The sequence below is a fragment of the Phoxinus phoxinus genome (genome assembly GCF_949152265.1).
Source record: "Phoxinus phoxinus genome assembly, chromosome: 10".
Lineage (NCBI taxonomy): Eukaryota > Metazoa > Chordata > Actinopteri > Cypriniformes > Leuciscidae > Phoxinus > Phoxinus phoxinus.
In genome coordinates this window covers 15,510,126-15,531,365 of record NC_136885.1, presented here as the reverse complement: position 1 = coordinate 15,531,365, position 21,240 = coordinate 15,510,126, and the positions used below count along the sequence as shown (strand labels likewise).

The 21,240-nt window shown below is 39.1% G+C and overlaps 1 protein-coding gene across 1 annotated transcript; it reads right to left on the bottom strand.

The window, feature by feature from the left end:
- Positions 1 to 558: 558 nt before the first annotated feature.
- On the bottom strand, positions 559 to 2,684 carry LOC307005211 (complement C4-like). Its single transcript, XM_079625121.1, has 5 exons — positions 2,587 to 2,684; positions 2,368 to 2,507; positions 1,775 to 1,993; positions 1,407 to 1,458; positions 559 to 1,117 (listed from the first exon to the last, which is right to left on the bottom strand). Exons 2-5 carry the CDS (start codon positions 2,455 to 2,457, stop codon positions 999 to 1,001), a joined length of 480 nt encoding a protein of 159 aa, XP_079481247.1. The 5' UTR covers positions 2,458 to 2,507; positions 2,587 to 2,684; the 3' UTR covers positions 559 to 998.
- Between the last annotated feature and the right edge of the window lie 18,556 nt (positions 2,685 to 21,240).

Below are 21,240 nucleotides of genomic sequence, written 5' to 3'. Positions count from 1 at the left end.
TAAAGCAAAGTAGTAGTTATTGTCTGATAAAACATTAAAAACGGCAGGGGCTGCAGCCAAAACTGGCTGCACATTGGCTGCAGCATCTTTTTTGTTTCTTTTTTTGAAGTTCTATAAATATACCGTAAGCGCGAATTTAGATATGCATTGATAAGCTAATTTTCATTCATTTGTTTCGTTGATATGGCTGGTGTACCGGAACCCCAACCCCAATTTTAATGTTTTTTTTTTTTTGCTTGACTAAACACTAATGACAGACTGTTGATCTTTGAATAAAAATATGTTTGGTTCAGGTTTGAAATTCATTATCTTTTATTATAGGCTATGTAGTCTAATATCATAGTAGGCCTTGGCATAGATGAGCAACAATAATGTACCGTATGTGCAAAATAATGACTTTTTTTAAACCTAAAAACGCGTAAACACATTGCATTAAACCAAATACACAAAATAACGTTCTTTTTAGAACCATCATACGACCCCTTTAATGAAAAATGTAAATAATTTTTTTAAAGACAATTTAAAACATTTATTTTTAAAATATTTTTTTGTGTTTTTGACATAAAATGGCATGTACCCAAGGTCCATTGGACTGTAATTTTTTTACACACACACACATATATATATATATATATAGGCTATATTTTTTTATTTTCTTATGTGGCATACAGGTACACCAAACCTTGCTCAATGTAATCCAATGCTTTGTCTCTGGATCCTGCTCCCAGTTTCAGCCAGCACTGAGTTTTGTCTATGAAGCGGACTGCCAAGGCAGTAGGAGACATAAAGATCATAGTCTGCTCTCCGCAGCCTTTTGGTGCCCGGATCAGATTTTCCACTTTGGATGGTGAGAGTAATGGAACAGCAGTGGACTGGACAAATACTACTTCTGCATTCAAAAGATTTTAGTTAAATCTAAGATAATACAATAAATATGGGTTTGAACTTACCCAATAAGTGATAATGACTATGTCAGAATTTCACAGCATTCACAACAACTAAGCTTTAAAAATTTGTTGCTGTGGACCTTCTAGTTTGACAAACAAGTTGACATCCGTTTCAGGAACAGTGTTGTTTGGGAAAAATCCATTGATAAACAACTGCCGGTCACTTCTACCTGATGGGCAGAGTTCAGGTATTTAGATACGTGTATAAATACGTATATAACATATTCATACACATTAATGTCCCAAACTTTGTCAGAGCTTTAAAAAAAAATTGCCAAAATATGTGTATATCTGTAATGGGTGATCGGTAACATGTCAGAATAGTGTTCTATTATTAAAGAATAACAACACAGGAACAAATTAGTTAATGACTAACAACACAGGAATAAATTAGTAACTACAGAACAGTATTCAAAGGTGTGACTGGTGTGAAAAAAGTGTGAAAGCTAACAATCTCACCATCCAGATTAATAAAATAAGTCTGCTCTTCTCTCATTTCCACTCCCTCATTCTGAGACATGAAGAGAAAGACAAAAGATAGATTTTAGAATCACTGAACTCCAATTGTTCCACACTGTAAAAAAATGTAACCTCTCCAAGTCAAAATATTCTAGTGACTGGTTTAAATTGGCCCAAGTGAAATTCTGTAAAATAAATTGAATAATTGTTGCAATAGTCTGTTAACATTGGCTCAATGAGAAATAATATGTCAGACTAAGTGAAAAATGTAGATGTTATCCATCACTAGAAAACTGGGGATGTAATTTTACACTGCAAAAACAACAAAGGATATGGGATAAATTTGGGTATTCTGATATTCCCCTTACCTTGACCAGGAGCATCTTTTGAACAGAAGCCAATTTAGTTTTTTCTTTTTCATCTTCATAAAGTTCAATAGTGATAGGGATTTGGCCTGTTACCATAGGAACGGCAGGAAAAGTCACAGGTTGAGATGACTGTTGCTCCAGACTTATTCTGACAGTGGAAGAGGAAGATGCTGACCCGGGTGAACAAAGACCATCCACTTTCTTCATTTGCACAACAAGCTGACCAGGAAAGTGATGAACAACGTATATTAATCTCAGAAATCATTTGTCTACTAATGTATTAAAATATACAATGTTTAATGTAACAAATACTCTTGTGATGATTTAAATTTGGTTTTATTTAAAACAATTATCATATGACTGAACCAAATTGACTACACCAATTAAGTCAATTTTAAGGACAGGTGGAAATAAATTACTTAAGGTAACAACAGCAACTTTTTGTTTCAATGAATTAATTAATTTTATAATAAATATAAATAAGTTTATGCACTAGTAAAATGTATCTACTGTAAATGTATGTACCAGTCATTATTGTCAAAGTGGTACGATAGTGCAGTGAATAGTGCAACTCAGTGTTCTAAAAAACAAACCTCTCTTTCCATCTTTCCATAATTAAAGATCACCACAACTATAGACAGTTGCTCAAACCGTTTGACCGAATAGGGAAGCCTCAATGACATAAAGACCGGCTTAAATACAAGGAGGTCAACAGGCTCTGTCACACAAAAACCTGTAAGCAATCAAAATAAAAGGTTTAGTTCGTTGGTGGATTGACATTAAATTTGATAACAGTGAAAGGGGGAAATTACCATGGGATGCAGATAAGCTGAGAGCCTGGATCTCCCATGTTGTGATAGAGTGGGGTAAATGGATTGTGTGTCTGGAAGAAAGACCTGGTGCAATTACATCATTATACAAGACCTTTGTAAACACTAACACTTATCACTGTTTAAAAAAAAAAAAAAAAAAGGAAACATTTTAATTTGTAATAACTTTATGTATAATTTTGTAAAAGTGAGCACTATTTCCCTTCGACTTTCACATATTATGGACTTAAATGTAACATTTATATATTCTTACTTTATAGTTACAGAAAGAGAAGCTACTCACCTAACTTTTCCTTTCACGTCCATCTGCTTAAACCCAAAGCTTGGAGGGAAATATTTGCGAAATATTTGTATTTCAAAATCAAAGAATTCCTCATCTTCATAAAAATCAGCACCTGGGGAGATTAAATATTGGTGAATCATTTGTAATTTTTTTGATTGTTTGTGTTTTGATTACTTCATTGTACAGATTGTGGCACACCTTAATTTTACAAAAGCCTTTGTGTAATGATAGCTTACATGGAGCAGACGAAGACAATGGTAGATCATTTATTTACAATAGTGAAGAACCAAAACCGTGAAACCAAACAAACTAAATCCTGGCATTAAACAAAACATAAATTATTAACAAACAATGTTTGTTAAAAAAATTAACAAACAATGGGCCTGGCATGTGGAACATGGAAGCGTGGAAACATCATAACGATTTCAATATATAACAAAGTAACATGCAAACATAAGGGCTTAAATATGAGACCATGACACATGAAAAAAAGGAACCAATGAAAACAAGAAACATGAAAAGGGAAGTGTCAGGGTTCTGCCCTGGCAGCTTTGTCTGTGTTGTGTTTAGCTGTGTCCGGGGCTGCATCCTTTGAAGGCACGGCCTTCGAAGGACTCACCGAGACTTGTTTAAATGAGAAAGTCGATTGCGTCACCGTGGCGCAATCAAGCCTGTCCCAATTCGAAGGTCCTTCGAAAGCTCCTTCAAAATGCAGCCAGCAACCTGCAAATGCGTCCTTCTTTTCCCGTGAATGCAGGATACATCAGAAGGATCCTTCGCAGCCTTGCCTACCTCAGAATGCATTGGGCGCCGGAGACGAAATTCCCAGATTACACTTTTAAATGCAAGTATTGAGTTTCAGTTTAATTGAGTAATCTAATGTATCTGATGATAAAATTAAAGAAAAACACATATATATAATACATAAAGGTACATAAGTACAATAAAGGTTCAAATGTTGACTTATATGTTGACTTACAACTGTGTAATTTTACATAGGCTAGTTTATACTATTTAGACTTTATTATGTACATAAATTGACCATGGTGAACAATTTTAGAAATTTGCACTATTGATCACACTAGTCTACTTTAATGTTTCACAAGGAAGTTTGTTTTGAAAAACTTTTATTTTGTACGAAATGGCACAGTCACACTTGTGGGTGTTCCCGGTCAAAAATGACTGGCCTACAAAAAATAGCTTATAAATCACTTGTTATGCTATATTATCACCCAATATTGGATTCAATCTTTTTGTCAACTTGTTCTCTTTCAATTAGGACTGGTTTTATATTTCTGTTTGCATCTGATTAATCGTAGGCCTCATTTATCTGAGAGTAGGCATCTCATTTTTTGAGTAAAAAAAGCATAATTTATGAATAATGTAGGAAATATTAAATAAATCTGAAAATAATTTGCACTGTTGATCACACTAGTCTACTTTAATGTTTCACAAGGAAGTTTGTTTTGAAAAACTTCTATTTTGTACAAAATGGCACAAAGTTATACTTATATTATGCTGCTATCCATTCAATCCTTTAACCCTTTAGAACCTGAAGCTAAAATAGGTGTTTCACATATTTTGTTTTTTTGACTGTAAAATTCTAAAACAATATGCTATCTTCATGTGTCATTTTTTTCAGAAAAAAAATGGCTTTCAACAAATTACAGTTATTGACCATTACTGTGTGAGTTGAGTTTGTAAATAGAATTTAAATAGACAAAAATAAAAATATTTTTTTATTAATTATAATATAATATAAATACGTATATAACATATTCATACACATTAATGTCCCAAACTTTGTCAGAGCTTTAAAAAAAAAATAGCCAAAATATGTGTATATCTGTAATGGGTGATCGGTAACACTTCAGAATAGTGTTCTTCAGATCCTTCTTCCTTGAATCGCACCTCCTCTGCGACCTATTCCTCTGAGGAGGAGGGGCGCGAGAGGCGACACTGAATCTCTGGCCCTGACTCTGATCCTCGAACTGGGATGGGCTGGGCACCCCCTGGCTGTCTGGGCGTGGATTCGGACCACAGTAGAATGCATGATTTCAATGCAGCCGAGCGTGCCTTCGCCTCTGAACTTTTTCACCACCGTCTCAACAGAGGCGCCGAAAAGTTCAGATGGCGAAACCGGGGCATTGAGGAGAAAACCCTTTTCTTTCTCCCCGATGTCAGCCAGGTTCAGCCACAGATGTCTCTCTGTGGCCACCATCGCCGCCATCAACCTTCCAATTGAGGCAGCGGTTTGTTTGGTGGCCCGAAGAGCCAGATCTGTGGTGCGGTGCAGCTCGTCCACTGTGTCAGGGGTAGGGTTGGGTATCGAGAACCGGTTCCATTTTAGAACAAATTTCCAAAAACCGGGGATTCGATAAGACGCACGCATTTCGATTCCGCTTATCGATTCCTAACTTTGGGACAGTTCACATATTGCATTTTTTTGCGCGTGCAAATTAGTTATTTCAAATGTAGGGACGCGGCAAGCACGTTCATTATAGAAGCGACACGGGCGCGGCAAGCATGTGGTGCGGCACGCTCATTTTTCCAGGCGCGCCTATGCCTCGGCGAGATGAAAACATAATTCAGGAATCTATTTGGTTTAAAATCTTTTTTATTTTGTTTAAAATGGAGATCACGATTACATACATCAGTCACCTACTCAGAATAACATATTTAGTCTAATAGTCTATTTAAAATCAGCACCCAAGGACGACTTCTTGGAAAACAGCCAGGAAAACCAGGACAGCATATTACAGCCTCCGATAATACCAGAGCAACAGCCCCTCTCACCAGACACGTTATCCCTCTCCCCAGCATCTCCATTTCTGTGCTTCTCAGAGAAAATGGAAAAACTGGTGTATTCTGGAACCAAACTATCCCACTCTTTTGCAAGTCCCCCGATATCAACCAAAAAACGGCAGGCCCCGCAACAACCAAAGCCTGCTGACCCACCTCGCCCTCCCCCTCCTCCTGTGAGAACTCTTCGGCCTCTGCCAAAACGAAAGGGCTCACACCATCCTCCTTCTGCTCAAGGTGAACCAAAAACATCTTTGGATGTCAAACACGTCATATGAAAGCTTACAGGAAGACTGTTGCATAAGATATACATATTAGAAGCATTTAGAGTTTGATTAATACATACTAATATTGTAAACAATCCCAAACCTGTCATGACACATAAATGGCAACACAGAAAAGTATCATATACATTTGGTAATGTCTTAAATATGATTCGTTTAAGGAAACGTTTGGTGTGTGTGCTTCTTTGAATGAGGACGTGGGTGTCCGGTTACGTGTGTTGAAGTGTGCGTGTGTAATAGTGGAATGTCTTTAAGGCATCACGTGATCTTGGAATGGGAGTTTGGGGGGTGTTGAGTGGGTGAACAGATCTCTTGTCTTTTCAGACAATGAAGGATGTGTTTTATTCACTAATTTGAAATGCAGCTGACCGGATATCATCGTCATTGTTGCTACAAAATCCAAAAGGATTCTCTTTATAAAAGTTTTTTAAGTCTATCTCCCCCTCTTGGTGATATTTTAAAATTTTAGAGTATCGCTACTTCTGTGATTCGGAATGTAGAGCCATAGGGTATTGGTGGTTGCTTGTTCTTATAGCATATTTGTGCTCTGCTAATCTTTCTTTGAGCTTACACTTGGTTCTTCCAATATAAAAACAGCCACAAGGACATTCTAATCTATAGACAACGAATGAGGTATTGCAATTGATAAATGAGTGTATACTGTATTCATGATTTGATGTCACATCTGTAAAAGTATTGGTCTTGACCATATTGTTACAGTGATTAGAGTTTCCACACTTATAGTTACCTCTTTTTGTGCATAGCCAGATTTTATTCTGTACATGAGGCATATAGCTTTTCACAAGACTATCTTTTAGAGTAGGAGCTTGTTTAAAAGTGATAGAACGCTGCTGCCAGGATTCTGAGCAGAACCAGAAAATATGAACATATCACACCAGTCCTCAGGTCTTTACACTGGCTCCCAGTTACATTTAGGATTGATTTTAAAGTATTATTACTGGTATATAAATCATTGAATGGCCTAGGACCTCAATACATTGCAGGTATGCTCACTGAATATAAACCCAACAGATCACTCAGATCATTAGGATCACATCAACTAGAAATACCAAGGGTTCACTCAAAGCAAGGAGAGTCCGCTTTTAGCTATTATGCCAGCCGCAGCTGGAACCAGCTTCCAGAAGAGATCAGGTGTGCTCCTACAGAAGCCACATTCAAATCCAGACTCAAAACACATCTATTTAGCTGTGCATTTATTTGAATGAGCACTGTGCCAATGTTCGTCCGACTGTTTGTACTGTACTTTATTTTTTATTCTTAACTGTTTTAATTATTCTTATTTCTTTTGATTATTTTAATTTCTTCTATGCAAAGCACTTTGAATTACCATTGTGTATGAATAGTGCTATATAAATAAACTTGCCTTGCCTTGCCTACTTGTTTGAGCCTTTAGTTTGTCATTTATTTATTATACTTATATGTGTCTCCCTGCTGGCCTTTTTAATTATTTAATTTCCCTCTTTCTGCCTTTTCTTTGCACAGAACAATTTATCACTTCAGCCATAAAAAAAAAAAAAAAATTACGATCACGATTCTTTGTTATTTTTCCTACCCGTACTGATGATGATTTTCCTCTCCACTATCCGTATAGTCCTTGACTACTGGTTTACTTTCTTTTATGATTAACTATTTTCCACTATTTATTCCCACTGCAATGTTCATCCTTCATTTCCAGAAACACTCCCAAAGCTACGGTATCTTCTTGCAATCCACCAACCCTGGCTCCATCAGCTCTCGACAAAGTAACATGGCAAACATAAGGGCTTAAAAACAAGACTATGGGGATCACATGACAAAAACAACCAATGAACAGACAGAACTAATAAAACAAGAACCAATAAAAACATGGCTGCATCCGATACTTCCCAACTATATAGTAAGTGAAAAAGAAAATGTGACAAAATAATTGTGGACAATCACAATCGGAATGTGTCCGAATTCACAGTATTCATAAAAGAGTAGGCAAAAAGTACCCGGATGACCTACTATTTTCGGCTAGATTCTGAAGTGTGCATATGCTGGACACTTTACTATCAAATGAGGCCATATGGGAGAGGATTTGTTAATGGCAGTGAAGCGACGCAACTGACACCGGTAAGTCAAATATATAATAATGACAACATGGCGGGTAGTACATCTGGATTACATTCATACTACTGTACGAATAGACTTCGAATACTACGAATACTTCTTGAAATAGAAGGCAAGAAAGCATTTTTTTGCAGCCATGAAGTAATTACTTATTAAAATAGAGTATGTGATTTCAGATGCAGAAAAAACGGATGCTGCGTTAATTACGTGAAATATTTACCACGGAGTCTTCTCCTCCCATTTCTACCAGTGATCGCTTTATTCAATTTCCAACGTCGATCTACGCACGTCAACAGCGCTACTGAGTTGTAGGTTGCCAGGTTGAGCAAATGGGTTGAAATGTGTATGATGTGTTTGATTGTGCGAGTAGGATGGGTTTCATACAAGATCTGGCAACTGGGCAACCTTGGAATAATATATTGATGTGATTATTCATATAAGGACGTTTGGGAATACAAATTACGGGAGTTTCACGGGAGAAAGGACAAAACGGGAGGAGGCGGGAGATGGGTGTGAAATACGGGAGAGTCCCGGTGAAAACGGGAGTGTTGACAGGTATGTATTAAGGTCCACGATATCATTAGCACCATGTTGTTTCATCACTCACACTACAAGATCACGTGGCGATAATTTTTCAAAGAGGTTTGAAAATATCACAGTGTCTGTGACTGCTCGAGACAGGCTCAGATCACGTCTCTGAAATGCTCTTATTTGACAAGCATCAGCAATCGCAAAGAGCACAGATTTGGCCACGGCCCGGGGATTTTGTAGCAGACCTTGGACAGCAAAATCCAGCCAAATGACGTGTAGTGTAAGCCTGCCTTAACCCACACATTTATTTTTTAACTGAGTTCTTTTTTTATGCAAATAAATTAAACTGAAAGGTATTATTGTGCATAACTTTTTTTCTATTAAGTATGTGTTACTTCACGACATCAAAAAGTAATTAATGCATGTTACTTGCAATGTGTTAGCTCCTACACAGCTTTTGAAAAATTCAGTTTAAAAAGAGACTTACATCTATAATAATAATAATAATTCATTACATTTATATAGCGCTTTTCTCGGCACTCAAAGCGCTTTACATAGAAGGGGGGAATCTCCTCAACCACCACCAATGTGCAGCATCCACTTGGATGATGCGACGGCAGCCATATTGCGCCAGAACGCCCACCACACACCAGCTTACTGGTGGAGAGGAGACGGTGATGAAGCCAATCAGTGTACGGGGATGATTAGGAGGCCATGATGGACAGAGGCCACTAGGCAAATTTGGCCAGGATGCCGGGGTTACACTGGGATTTTTTTGTGACCACAGAGAGTCAGGACCTCGGTTTAACGTCTCATCCGAAGGACAGTGCTCTTTGACAGTATAGTGTCCCCATCACTATACTGGGGCGTTAGGACCCACACAGACCACAAGGTGAGCACCCCCTACTGGTCTCACTTACACCTCTTCCAGCAGCAACCTGGTTTTCTCAGGAGTCTCCCATCCAGGTACTAACCAGGCTCAGCCCTGCTTAGCTTCAGTGGGCAACCAGTCTTGGGCTAGAGGGTGATATGGCTGCTGACATCTATGAAAGCTTCTTTTCGCCATGGAATAAAAAAAAAAGAACAAGGTAATTTTGACTTTTATCTTAAAATTCGGACTTTTTTCTCTCGATATTGTGAATTTATATCTCACATTTCTGAGGGGAAAAGGTCAGAATTGTGGGGATAATATGCACTGTGGGGAAAAGAATTGTAAGATAAAACATTGCAATCGCCATTTTTCGCGGCAGAAAAAAGTGTTGTGAAACCACAACTAAAATAAACTATTAAAATGTTTAATTAAAATAAATCTGAAATAAATTAAAATAAAATATAAATAGTAGACGAAAAACAAAAACAAAATTAAATATAGCTGCAAGCAGCGATTACGGGCCCAAGCCGGTGGCACCGCCACCCTGGTGCCTTTAGTTACACTAAAGGCACCGGGCTGGCGCTGCCACCGGCTTGGGCCCTCCATCGCTGCTTGCAGCTATATTTATTTATATATATATATATATATATAAATATATATATATATATATATATATAAAGCCGCCACCCCGTTGCCTTTCGGGTTCCTGTGCACGACGGGCAATAACGTAACCCCGCTTTGACTGTCGAGAAGAAGTCTGCTTTAGAGCTTGTATCAGTGTGAGTCTTTCTGCTCCCCTCCAAACATACACAGAAAAGGGGGGGGGGGGCTGTCTGTGTGTGTGCGGAGGGGGAACTGAATGGCAGGGGGATGGCAGGGGGAACTCTGTCAGAGAGAGACAAAACCACATTCAAACCAAAATATCTGACTTCCTGTTGGTCGGAGCTTATGACTGTAAAAGAGAAAGTTGTCCGGATCGATAAGCATAATATACAGACCGAGTTTTGTGACTGTAGGTAAAAATAACCCCCCCACTTTAGTCAAAAGTATCTTGAAAGTAACACACTTCCTGCTGCCAGTTGGTGGCGCTATAACTTTGACTCACAATAGTCACATCCATGTGATAGCCCTCTTACAACAAACACAATGCTGAAGTTTCATCAAGATCAATAAATGTATGAAGACGTTATAACACATTGTGTTTTTCTTTTCTCGCCATAACTTCGTTTCCTCGCCACGGCCAAACCATTCGAGATATCAAAAATCCGTCCGCAATTTAGCGTCCTCAATGTCTTGACTTCATGCTGACCGAGTTTGGTGAAGATCAAATTAAATTTCTTGGAGGAGTATATAAAATTCCAGGGGCGTGCGTTTTCATACAACCCATAATAGCCGACTTCCTGTTGGGCTGGCGTAAAACTTAGAGCACGAAAGTTGTTCGGCCCGATGAGATCTATATGTGTACTGAATTTCATACTAATTCATGCAATATTCAGTTTGATATATGGACCAAGTTTTCGGACCCCGTTAAAGGGGGCGCTGTTGAGCCCCCCTGCCACGCCCGGGTACCAGCTTCAGCCCGGCCCTGATGGCCGCAGGTTCTGACCTGTGTGCAAAGTTTCAAGAGTTTTCGAGCACGTTAAGGGCCCCAAAAGTGCCCGAGAAGTCCCACACAGCAGAGAAAGGGTTAAAATAAAGCCCCCCCTCCTCTCTCACACACACAGACACTGAGAGAGACTGGCAAAATTCCCATCAAATCACATTCAAACCAAAATATCTGACTTCCTGTTGGTCGGAGCTAATGACTGTAAATTAGAAAGTTGTCCGGCTCGGGGAGATAAATATAAATACCGATTTTTGTTACTGTAGGTAAAACTAATACCCCATTTTTGACTAAAGGTGGCGCTACTGAGCCCCTTACCACGCCCGTTTCTGAAACTTTGCACAAGTGTACTAGGCAATAAATGTAAAGTGTCTGTCGAGTTTCATGCAATTTCAAGCATGCTAAGAGTCTCAAAAACTTTAAAAAAGAATATTAAAGTTTGCTGCGTTGCCATGGCAACAGTATTTAAGATATCAATAATCCTTTCACAGGTCTACATCTGCCGTGTGTTTACATTATACACATAAAGTTTGAAGCAAATCGGGTAAAAGTAAGAGGGTGATTTTAAAGCATTTTGAAAGTGACACACTTCCTGCTGCCAGTTGGTGGCGCTATAACTTTGACTCACAATAGTCACATCCATGTGATCGGCCTCTTACAGCGAACACACTGCTGAAGTTTCATCCAGATCAATTAATGTATGAGGATGTTATAACACACTTCCTGTTTCCAATATTCGCCATAAATTTGTTTCCTCGCCACGGCCAAACCGTTCGAGATATCAAAAATCCCCTGGCAATTTTTCATCCTCCATGTCTTGACTTCATGCACACCGAGTTTCGTGGTGATTGGTTGAATTTTCTAGGAGGAGTATTTTAAATTCCATTGCATGTGTTTTTTAAACTACGCCAAATAGCCGACTTCCTGTTGGGCTGGGGTAAAAAGTCAGAGCACGAAGGATATATGAACCGATGAGATCTATAAGTGTACCGAGTTTCATATTATTACACGCAAGCGTGTTTGATTTATGGACCAAGTTTTCGGACCGCGTTCCAGGGGGCGCTGTCGAGCCCCCCTGCCACGCCCGGGTACCAGCTTCAGTCCGGCTCTAATGGCCGCGGGTTCTGACATTTGTGCAAAGTTTCAAGAGTTTTCGAGCACGTTAAGAGACCCAAAAGTGCCCGAATAGTCGTAAGAAAAATAATAATAATTAAAGCTGCAAGCAGCGATGAAAGGGCCCTCGCACCCGTGCCACCGCCACCCGGTGGCTTTAGGAAGACAGAGCACGGTGGGCAATGTGCATTTAAGTAGGTAAAAATAGGAGGAGTATGTCAAAGTCAGTTACAAAAATGTCCTTGATTATGGGGATAATAGCATGCGTTATAACTCAGATAAGTGTTGCTAGCATGTTTTAGCATGTTTCTAGCATGTTTAGAACTCAATGGCATATTAAATATGTCGCTAGTAATGCATCACAGTGTAAAACGTGTCACTTCCTGTCGACAGTAGGTGGCGCTATTACTTTAACTTAAAATTGTCATGTAGATGTGTTCAGGGCAGGACTCTTATCAAACGTGTAAAGTTTGGGAAAGATTGGACATTGTCTTCTTTAGTAACAACAACTTCCTCTTTCATTGCATTAGCATGCTTTAGCACTTAGCTAAGAATTGCTAGCATGTTTTAACAGGTTTCTAACATGTTTAAAACTCAATGGCATATTTAATATGTTGCTAGTACAGCATCACAGTGTTAAACATGTCATTTCCTGTTGCCAGTAGGTGGCGCTATTACTATAACTGAATATTCTCATGTAAATGTGTTAAACATAAGAATATTCAAACGTGTGAAGTTTGGGGCAGATTAAACATCCAATGCCTGAGTTACAGCAAATTCCTATTTAATTGCATTAATAGCATGATTTAGCACCTAGCTAATGTTTGCTAGCATGTTTTAGCATGTTTCTAGTATGTTGTTAACATGTTTTAACACTTGCTGGCACTTTTTTGTATGTTATTAGGAGTCCAAAACAGTGTTAAACATGTCACTTCCTGTTGACAGCAGGTGGCGCTATGACTGTAACTGAATTTGAGCATGGTCATGTGTTCAGGACAGAACGCTTATCAAACGTGTGAAGTTTGGGGCAGATTGGACATTCAATGCCTGAGTTACAGCAAATTCCTATTTAATTGCAGTAATAGCATGATTTAGCACTTAGCTAATGTTTGCTAGCATGTTTTAGCATGTTTCTAGTATGTTGTTAACATGTTAAGCACTTGCTGGCAATTTTTTATATGTTGTTAGGAGTCCAAAACAGTGTTAAACATGTCACTTCCTGTTGCCAGCAGGTGGCGCTATGACTGTAACTGAATTTGAGCATGGTCATGTGTTCAGGACAGAACTCTTATCAACCGTGTGAAGTTTGGGGCAGATTGGACATTGTTTGCCTGAGTTACAGCAACTTCCTGTTTCATGGCGAAACATCAAAATTTGTCAGGCCGCCGAGGACACGCCCTTCGACGAAAACTCTAGATCTTCGCAATTTAACGTCGCAAAGGCCTTAAGATTACACTCACCAAATTTGAAGATGATCAGATTAAAACTGTAGGAGGAGTTCGTTAAAGTACGAGGCCTGAAAATGGCAAAAACTGCACAAAAATCAGAGAGGAAGTTCAAAATGGCTGACTTCCTGTTATGTTTAAGGCTATGCTCCAAGAGACTTTTTTGTAGGTATTGGGTCATTACATGTATGTACCGAATTTCGTACACATACGTGAAACGTAGCGGGAGGCGCACTCCGTTGAACCTTTATAGGTGGCGCTATCGAGCCATTTTACCCCGCCCAATTGTGAAACGCATATCAGATGTCAATTTTCGCCAGTTCTGACGCGTGTGCAAATTTTCGTGAGTTTTCGTGCATGTTTAGGCCCTCAAAAATGCGATTAAATGCGGAAAATAATAATAATAATAATAATTAAAGCTGCAAGCAGCGATGAAAGGGCCCTCGCACCCGTGCCACCGCCACCCGGTGGCTTTAGGAAGACAGAGCACGGTGGGCAATGTGCATTTAAGTAGGTAAAAATAGGAGTAGTATGTCAAAGTCAGTTACAAAAATGTCCTTTATCATGGGTATAATAGCATGCGTTATCACTCAGATAAGTGTTGCTAGCATGTTTTAGCATGTTTCTAGCATGTTTAGAACTCAATGGCATATTAAATATGTCGCTAGCAATGCATCACAGTTTAAAACGTGTCACTTCCTGTCGACAGTAGGTGGCGCTATTACTTTAACTTAAAATTGTCATGTAGATGTGTTCAGGGCAGGACTCTTATCAAACATGTGAAGTTTGGGGCAGATTGGACATTGTCTTCTTCAGTAACAATAACTTCCCGTTTCATTGCATTAGCATGCTTTAGCACTTAGCTAAGAATTGCTAGCATGTTTTAACAGGTTTCTAACATGTTTATTACTCAATGGCATATTTAATATGTTGCTAGTACTGCATCACAGTGTTAACCATGTCACTTCCTGTTGCCAGTAGGTGGCGCTATTACTATAACTGAAAAGTGTCATGTAGATGTGTTCAGGGCAGAACTCTTATCAAACGTGTGAAATTGGGGCAAATTGAACATTCAATGCCTGACAGCAAATTCCTATTTAATTGCAGGAATAGCATGCTTTAGCACTTAGCTAATGTTTGTTAGCATGTTTTAGCATGGTTCCCGTGTGTTGTTAACATGTTCAGCACTTGCTGGCAATTTTTTATATGTTATTAGGAGTCCAAAATGGTGTTAAACATGACACTTCCTGTTGCCAGCAGGTGGCGCTATTACTCTAACTGATTATTCTCATGTAGATGTGTTCAGGGCAGGACTCTTATCAAACCTGTGAAGTTTGGGGCAGATTGGACATTGCCTACTTGAGTAACAACAACTTCCTGTTTCATTGCATTAGCATGCTTTAGCACTTAGCTAAGAATTGCTAGCATGTTTTAACATGTTTCTAACATGTTTATAACTCAATGGTTTATTTAATATGTTGCTAGTACAGCATCACAGTGTTAAACATGTCACTTCCTGTTGCCAATAGGTGGCGCTATTACTATAACTGAATATTCTCATGTAAATGTGTTCAGGACAGAACTCTTATCAAACGTGTGAAGTTTGGGGCAGATTGGGCATTCAATGCCTGAGTTACAGCAAATTCCTATTTAATTGCAGTAATAGCATGCTTTAGCACTTAGCTAATGTTTGCTAGCATGTTTTAGCATGTTTCTAGTATGGTGTTAACATGTTTAGCACTTGCTGGCAATTTTGTATATGTTAATTAGGAGTCCAAAACGGTGTTAAACATGTCACTTCCTGTTGCCAGCAGGTGGCGCTATGACTGTAACTGAATTTGAGCATGGTCATGTGTTCAGGACAGAACGCTTATCAAACGTGTGAAGTTTGGGGCAGATTGGACATTGTTTGCCTTAGTTACAGCAACTTCCTGTTTCATGGCGAAACATCAAAATTTGTCAGGCCGCCGAGGACACGCCCTTCGACGAAAACTCTAGATCTTCGCAATTTAACGTCGCAAAGGCCTTAAGATTACACTCACCAAATTTGAAGATGATCAGATTAAAACTGTAGGAGGAGTTCGTTAAAGTACGAGGCCTGAAAATGCCAAAAACTGCACAAAAATCAGAGAGGAAGTTCAAAATGGCTGACTTCCTGTTGTGTTTAAGGCTATGCTCCAACAGACTTTTTTGTAGGTATTGGGTCATTACATGTATGTACCGAATTTCGTACACGTACGTGAAACGTAGCGGGAGGCGCACTCCGTTGAACCTTTATAGGTGGCGCTATCGAGCCATTTTACCCCGCCCAATTCTGAAACGCATATCAGATGTCAATTTTCGCCAGTTCTGACGCGTGTGCAAATTTTCGTGAGTTTTCGTGCATGTTTAGGCCCTCAAAAATGCGATCAAATGCGGAAAATAATAATAATAATAATAATAATAATAATAAACAGAGCAATTCCAATAGTGTCCTCGCACCATCGGTGCTCGGGCCCTAATAATTAAAGCTGCAAGCAGCGATGAAAGGGCCCTCGCACCCGTGCCACCGCCACCCGGTGGCTTTAGGAAGACAGAGCACGGTGGGCAATGTGCATTTAAGTAGGTAAAAATAGGAGGAGTATGTCAAAGTCAGTTACAAAAATGTCCTTGATTATGGGGATAATAGCATGCGTTATAACTCAGATAAGTGTTGCTAGCATGTTTTAGCATGTTTCTAGCATGTTTAGAACTCAATGGCATATTAAATATGTCGCTAGTAATGCATCACAGTGTAAAACGTGTCACTTCCTGTCGACAGTAGGTGGCGCTATTACTTTAACTTAAAATTGTCATGTAGATGTGTTCAGGGCAGGACTCTTATCAAACGTGTAAAGTTTGGGAAAGATTGGACATTGTCTTCTTTAGTAACAACAACTTCCTCTTTCATTGCATTAGCATGCTTTAGCACTTAGCTAAGAATTGCTAGCATGTTTTAACAGGTTTCTAACATGTTTAAAACTCAATGGCATATTTAATATGTTGCTAGTACAGCATCACAGTGTTAAACATGTCATTTCCTGTTGCCAGTAGGTGGCGCTATTACTATAACTGAATATTCTCATGTAAATGTGTTAAACATAAGAATATTCAAACGTGTGAAGTTTGGGGCAGATTAAACATCCAATGCCTGAGTTACAGCAAATTCCTATTTAATTGCATTAATAGCATGATTTAGCACCTAGCTAATGTTTGCTAGCATGTTTTAGCATGTTTCTAGTATGTTGTTAACATGTTTTAACACTTGCTGGCACTTTTTTGTATGTTATTAGGAGTCCAAAACAGTGTTAAACATGTCACTTCCTGTTGACAGCAGGTGGCGCTATGACTGTAACTGAATTTGAGCATGGTCATGTGTTCAGGACAGAACGCTTATCAAACGTGTGAAGTTTGGGGCAGATTGGACATTCAATGCCTGAGTTACAGCAAATTCCTATTTAATTGCAGTAATAGCATGATTTAGCACTTAGCTAATGTTTGCTAGCATGTTTTAGCATGTTTCTAGTATGTTGTTAACATGTTAAGCACTTGCTGGCAATTTTTTATATGTTGTTAGGAGTCCAAAACAGTGTTAAACATGTCACTTCCTGTTGCCAGCAGGTGGCGCTATGACTGTAACTGAATTTGAGCATGGTCATGTGTTCAGGACAGAACTCTTATCAACCGTGTGAAGTTTGGGGCAGATTGGACATTGTTTGCCTGAGTTACAGCAACTTCCTGTTTCATGGCGAAACATCAAAATTTGTCAGGCCGCCGAGGACACGCCCTTCGACGAAAACTCTAGATCTTCGCAATTTAACGTCGCAAAGGCCTTAAGATTACACTCACCAAATTTGAAGATGATCAGATTAAAACTGTAGGAGGAGTTCGTTAAAGTACGAGGCCTGAAAATGGCAAAAACTGCACAAAAATCAGAGAGGAAGTTCAAAATGGCTGACTTCCTGTTATGTTTAAGGCTATGCTCCAAGAGACTTTTTTGTAGGTATTGGGTCATTACATGTATGTACCGAATTTCGTACACATACGTGAAACGTAGCGGGAGGCGCACTCCGTTGAACCTTTATAGGTGGCGCTATCGAGCCATTTTACCCCGCCCAATTGTGAAACGCATATCAGATGTCAATTTTCGCCAGTTCTGACGCGTGTGCAAATTTTCGTGAGTTTTCGTGCATGTTTAGGCCCTCAAAAATGCGATTAAATGCGGAAAATAATAATAATAATAATAATTAAAGCTGCAAGCAGCGATGAAAGGGCCCTCGCACCCGTGCCACCGCCACCCGGTGGCTTTAGGAAGACAGAGCACGGTGGGCAATGTGCATTTAAGTAGGTAAAAATAGGAGTAGTATGTCAAAGTCAGTTACAAAAATGTCCTTTATCATGGGTATAATAGCATGCGTTATCACTCAGATAAGTGTTGCTAGCATGTTTTAGCATGTTTCTAGCATGTTTAGAACTCAATGGCATATTAAATATGTCGCTAGCAATGCATCACAGTTTAAAACGTGTCACTTCCTGTCGACAGTAGGTGGCGCTATTACTTTAACTTAAAATTGTCATGTAGATGTGTTCAGGGCAGGACTCTTATCAAACATGTGAAGTTTGGGGCAGATTGGACATTGTCTTCTTCAGTAACAATAACTTCCCGTTTCATTGCATTAGCATGCTTTAGCACTTAGCTAAGAATTGCTAGCATGTTTTAACAGGTTTCTAACATGTTTATTACTCAATGGCATATTTAATATGTTGCTAGTACTGCATCACAGTGTTAACCATGTCACTTCCTGTTGCCAGTAGGTGGCGCTATTACTATAACTGAAAAGTGTCATGTAGATGTGTTCAGGGCAGAACTCTTATCAAACGTGTGAAATTGGGGCAAATTGAACATTCAATGCCTGACAGCAAATTCCTATTTAATTGCAGGAATAGCATGCTTTAGCACTTAGCTAATGTTTGTTAGCATGTTTTAGCATGGTTCCCGTGTGTTGTTAACATGTTCAGCACTTGCTGGCAATTTTTTATATGTTATTAGGAGTCCAAAATGGTGTTAAACATGACACTTCCTGTTGCCAGCAGGTGGCGCTATTACTCTAACTGATTATTCTCATGTAGATGTGTTCAGGGCAGGACTCTTATCAAACCTGTGAAGTTTGGGGCAGATTGGACATTGCCTACTTGAGTAACAACAACTTCCTGTTTCATTGCATTAGCATGCTTTAGCACTTAGCTAAGAATTGCTAGCATGTTTTAACATGTTTCTAACATGTTTATAACTCAATGGTTTATTTAATATGTTGCTAGTACAGCATCACAGTGTTAAACATGTCACTTCCTGTTGCCAATAGGTGGCGCTATTACTATAACTGAATATTCTCATGTAAATGTGTTCAGGACAGAACTCTTATCAAACGTGTGAAGTTTGGGGCAGATTGGGCATTCAATGCCTGAGTTACAGCAAATTCCTATTTAATTGCAGTAATAGCATGCTTTAGCACTTAGCTAATGTTTGCTAGCATGTTTTAGCATGTTTCTAGTATGGTGTTAACATGTTTAGCACTTGCTGGCAATTTTGTATATGTTAATTAGGAGTCCAAAACGGTGTTAAACATGTCACTTCCTGTTGCCAGCAGGTGGCGCTATGACTGTAACTGAATTTGAGCATGGTCATGTGTTCAGGACAGAACGCTTATCAAACGTGTGAAGTTTGGGGCAGATTGGACATTGTTTGCCTTAGTTACAGCAACTTCCTGTTTCATGGCGAAACATCAAAATTTGTCAGGCCGCCGAGGACACGCCCTTCGACGAAAACTCTAGATCTTCGCAATTTAACGTCGCAAAGGCCTTAAGATTACACTCACCAAATTTGAAGATGATCAGATTAAAACTGTAGGAGGAGTTCGTTAAAGTACGAGGCCTGAAAATGCCAAAAACTGCACAAAAATCAGAGAGGAAGTTCAAAATGGCTGACTTCCTGTTGTGTTTAAGGCTATGCTCCAACAGACTTTTTTGTAGGTATTGGGTCATTACATGTATGTACCGAATTTCGTACACGTACGTGAAACGTAGCGGGAGGCGCACTCCGTTGAACCTTTATAGGTGGCGCTATCGAGCCATTTTACCCCGCCCAATTCTGAAACGCATATCAGATGTCAATTTTCGCCAGTTCTGACGCGTGTGCAAATTTTCGTGAGTTTTCGTGCATGTTTAGGCCCTCAAAAATGCGATCAAATGCGGAAAATAATAATAATAATAATAATTAAAGCTGCAAGCAGCGATGAAAGGGCCCTCGCACCCGTGCCACCGCCACCCGGTGGCTTTAGGAAGACAGAGCACGGTGGGCAATGTGCATTTAAGTAGGTAAAAATAAGAGTAGTATGTCAAAGTCAGTTACAAAAATGTCCTTTATCATGGGTATAATAGCATGCGTTATCACTCAGATAAGTGTTGCTAGCATGTTTTAGCATGTTTCTAGCATGTTTAGAACTCAATGGCATATTAAATATGTCGCTAGCAATGCATCACAGTTTAAAACGTGTCACTTCCTGTCGACAGTAGGTGGCGCTATTACTTTAACTTAAAATTGTCATGTAGATGTGTTCAGGGCAGGACTCTTATCAAACATGTGAAGTTTGGGGCAGATTGGACATTGTCTTCTTCAGTAACAATAACTTCCCGTTTCATTGCATTAGCATGCTTTAGCACTTAGCTAAGAATTGCTAGCATGTTTTAACAGGTTTCTAACATGTTTATTGCTCAATGGCATATTTAATATGTTGCTAGTACTGCATCACAGTGTTAACCATGTCACTTCCTGTTGCCAGTAGGTGGCGCTATTACTATAACTGAAAAGTGTCATGTAGATGTGTTCAGGGCAGAACTCTTATCAAACGTGTGAAATTGGGGCAAATTGAACATTCAATGCCTGACAGCAAATTCCTATTTAATTGCAGGAATAGCATGCTTTAGCACTTAGCTAATGTTTGTTAGCATGTTTTAGCATGGTTCCCGTGTGTTGTTAACATGTTCAGCACTTGCTGGCAATTTTTTATATGTTATTAGGAGTCCAAAATGGTGTTAAACATGACACTTCCTGTTGCCAGCAGGTGGCGCTATTACTCTAACTGATTATTCTCATGTAGATGTGTTCAGGGCAGGACTCTTATCAAACCTGTGAAGTTTGGGGCAGATTGGACATTGCCTACTTGAGTAACAACAACTTCCTGTTTCATTGCATTAGCATGCTTTAGCACTTAGCTAAGAATTGCTAGCATGTTTTAACATGTTTCTAACATGTATATAACTCAATGGTTTATTTAATATGTTGCTAGTACAGCATCACAGTGTTAAACATGTCACTTCCTGTTGCCAATAGGTGGCGCTATTACTATAACTGAATATTCTCATGTAAATGTGTTCAGGACAGAACTCTTATCAAACGTGTGAAGTTTGGGGCAGATTGGGCATTCAATGCCTGAGTTACAGCAAATTCCTATTTAATTGCAGTAATAGCATGCTTTAGCACTTAGCTAATGTTTGCTAGCATGTTTTAGCATGTT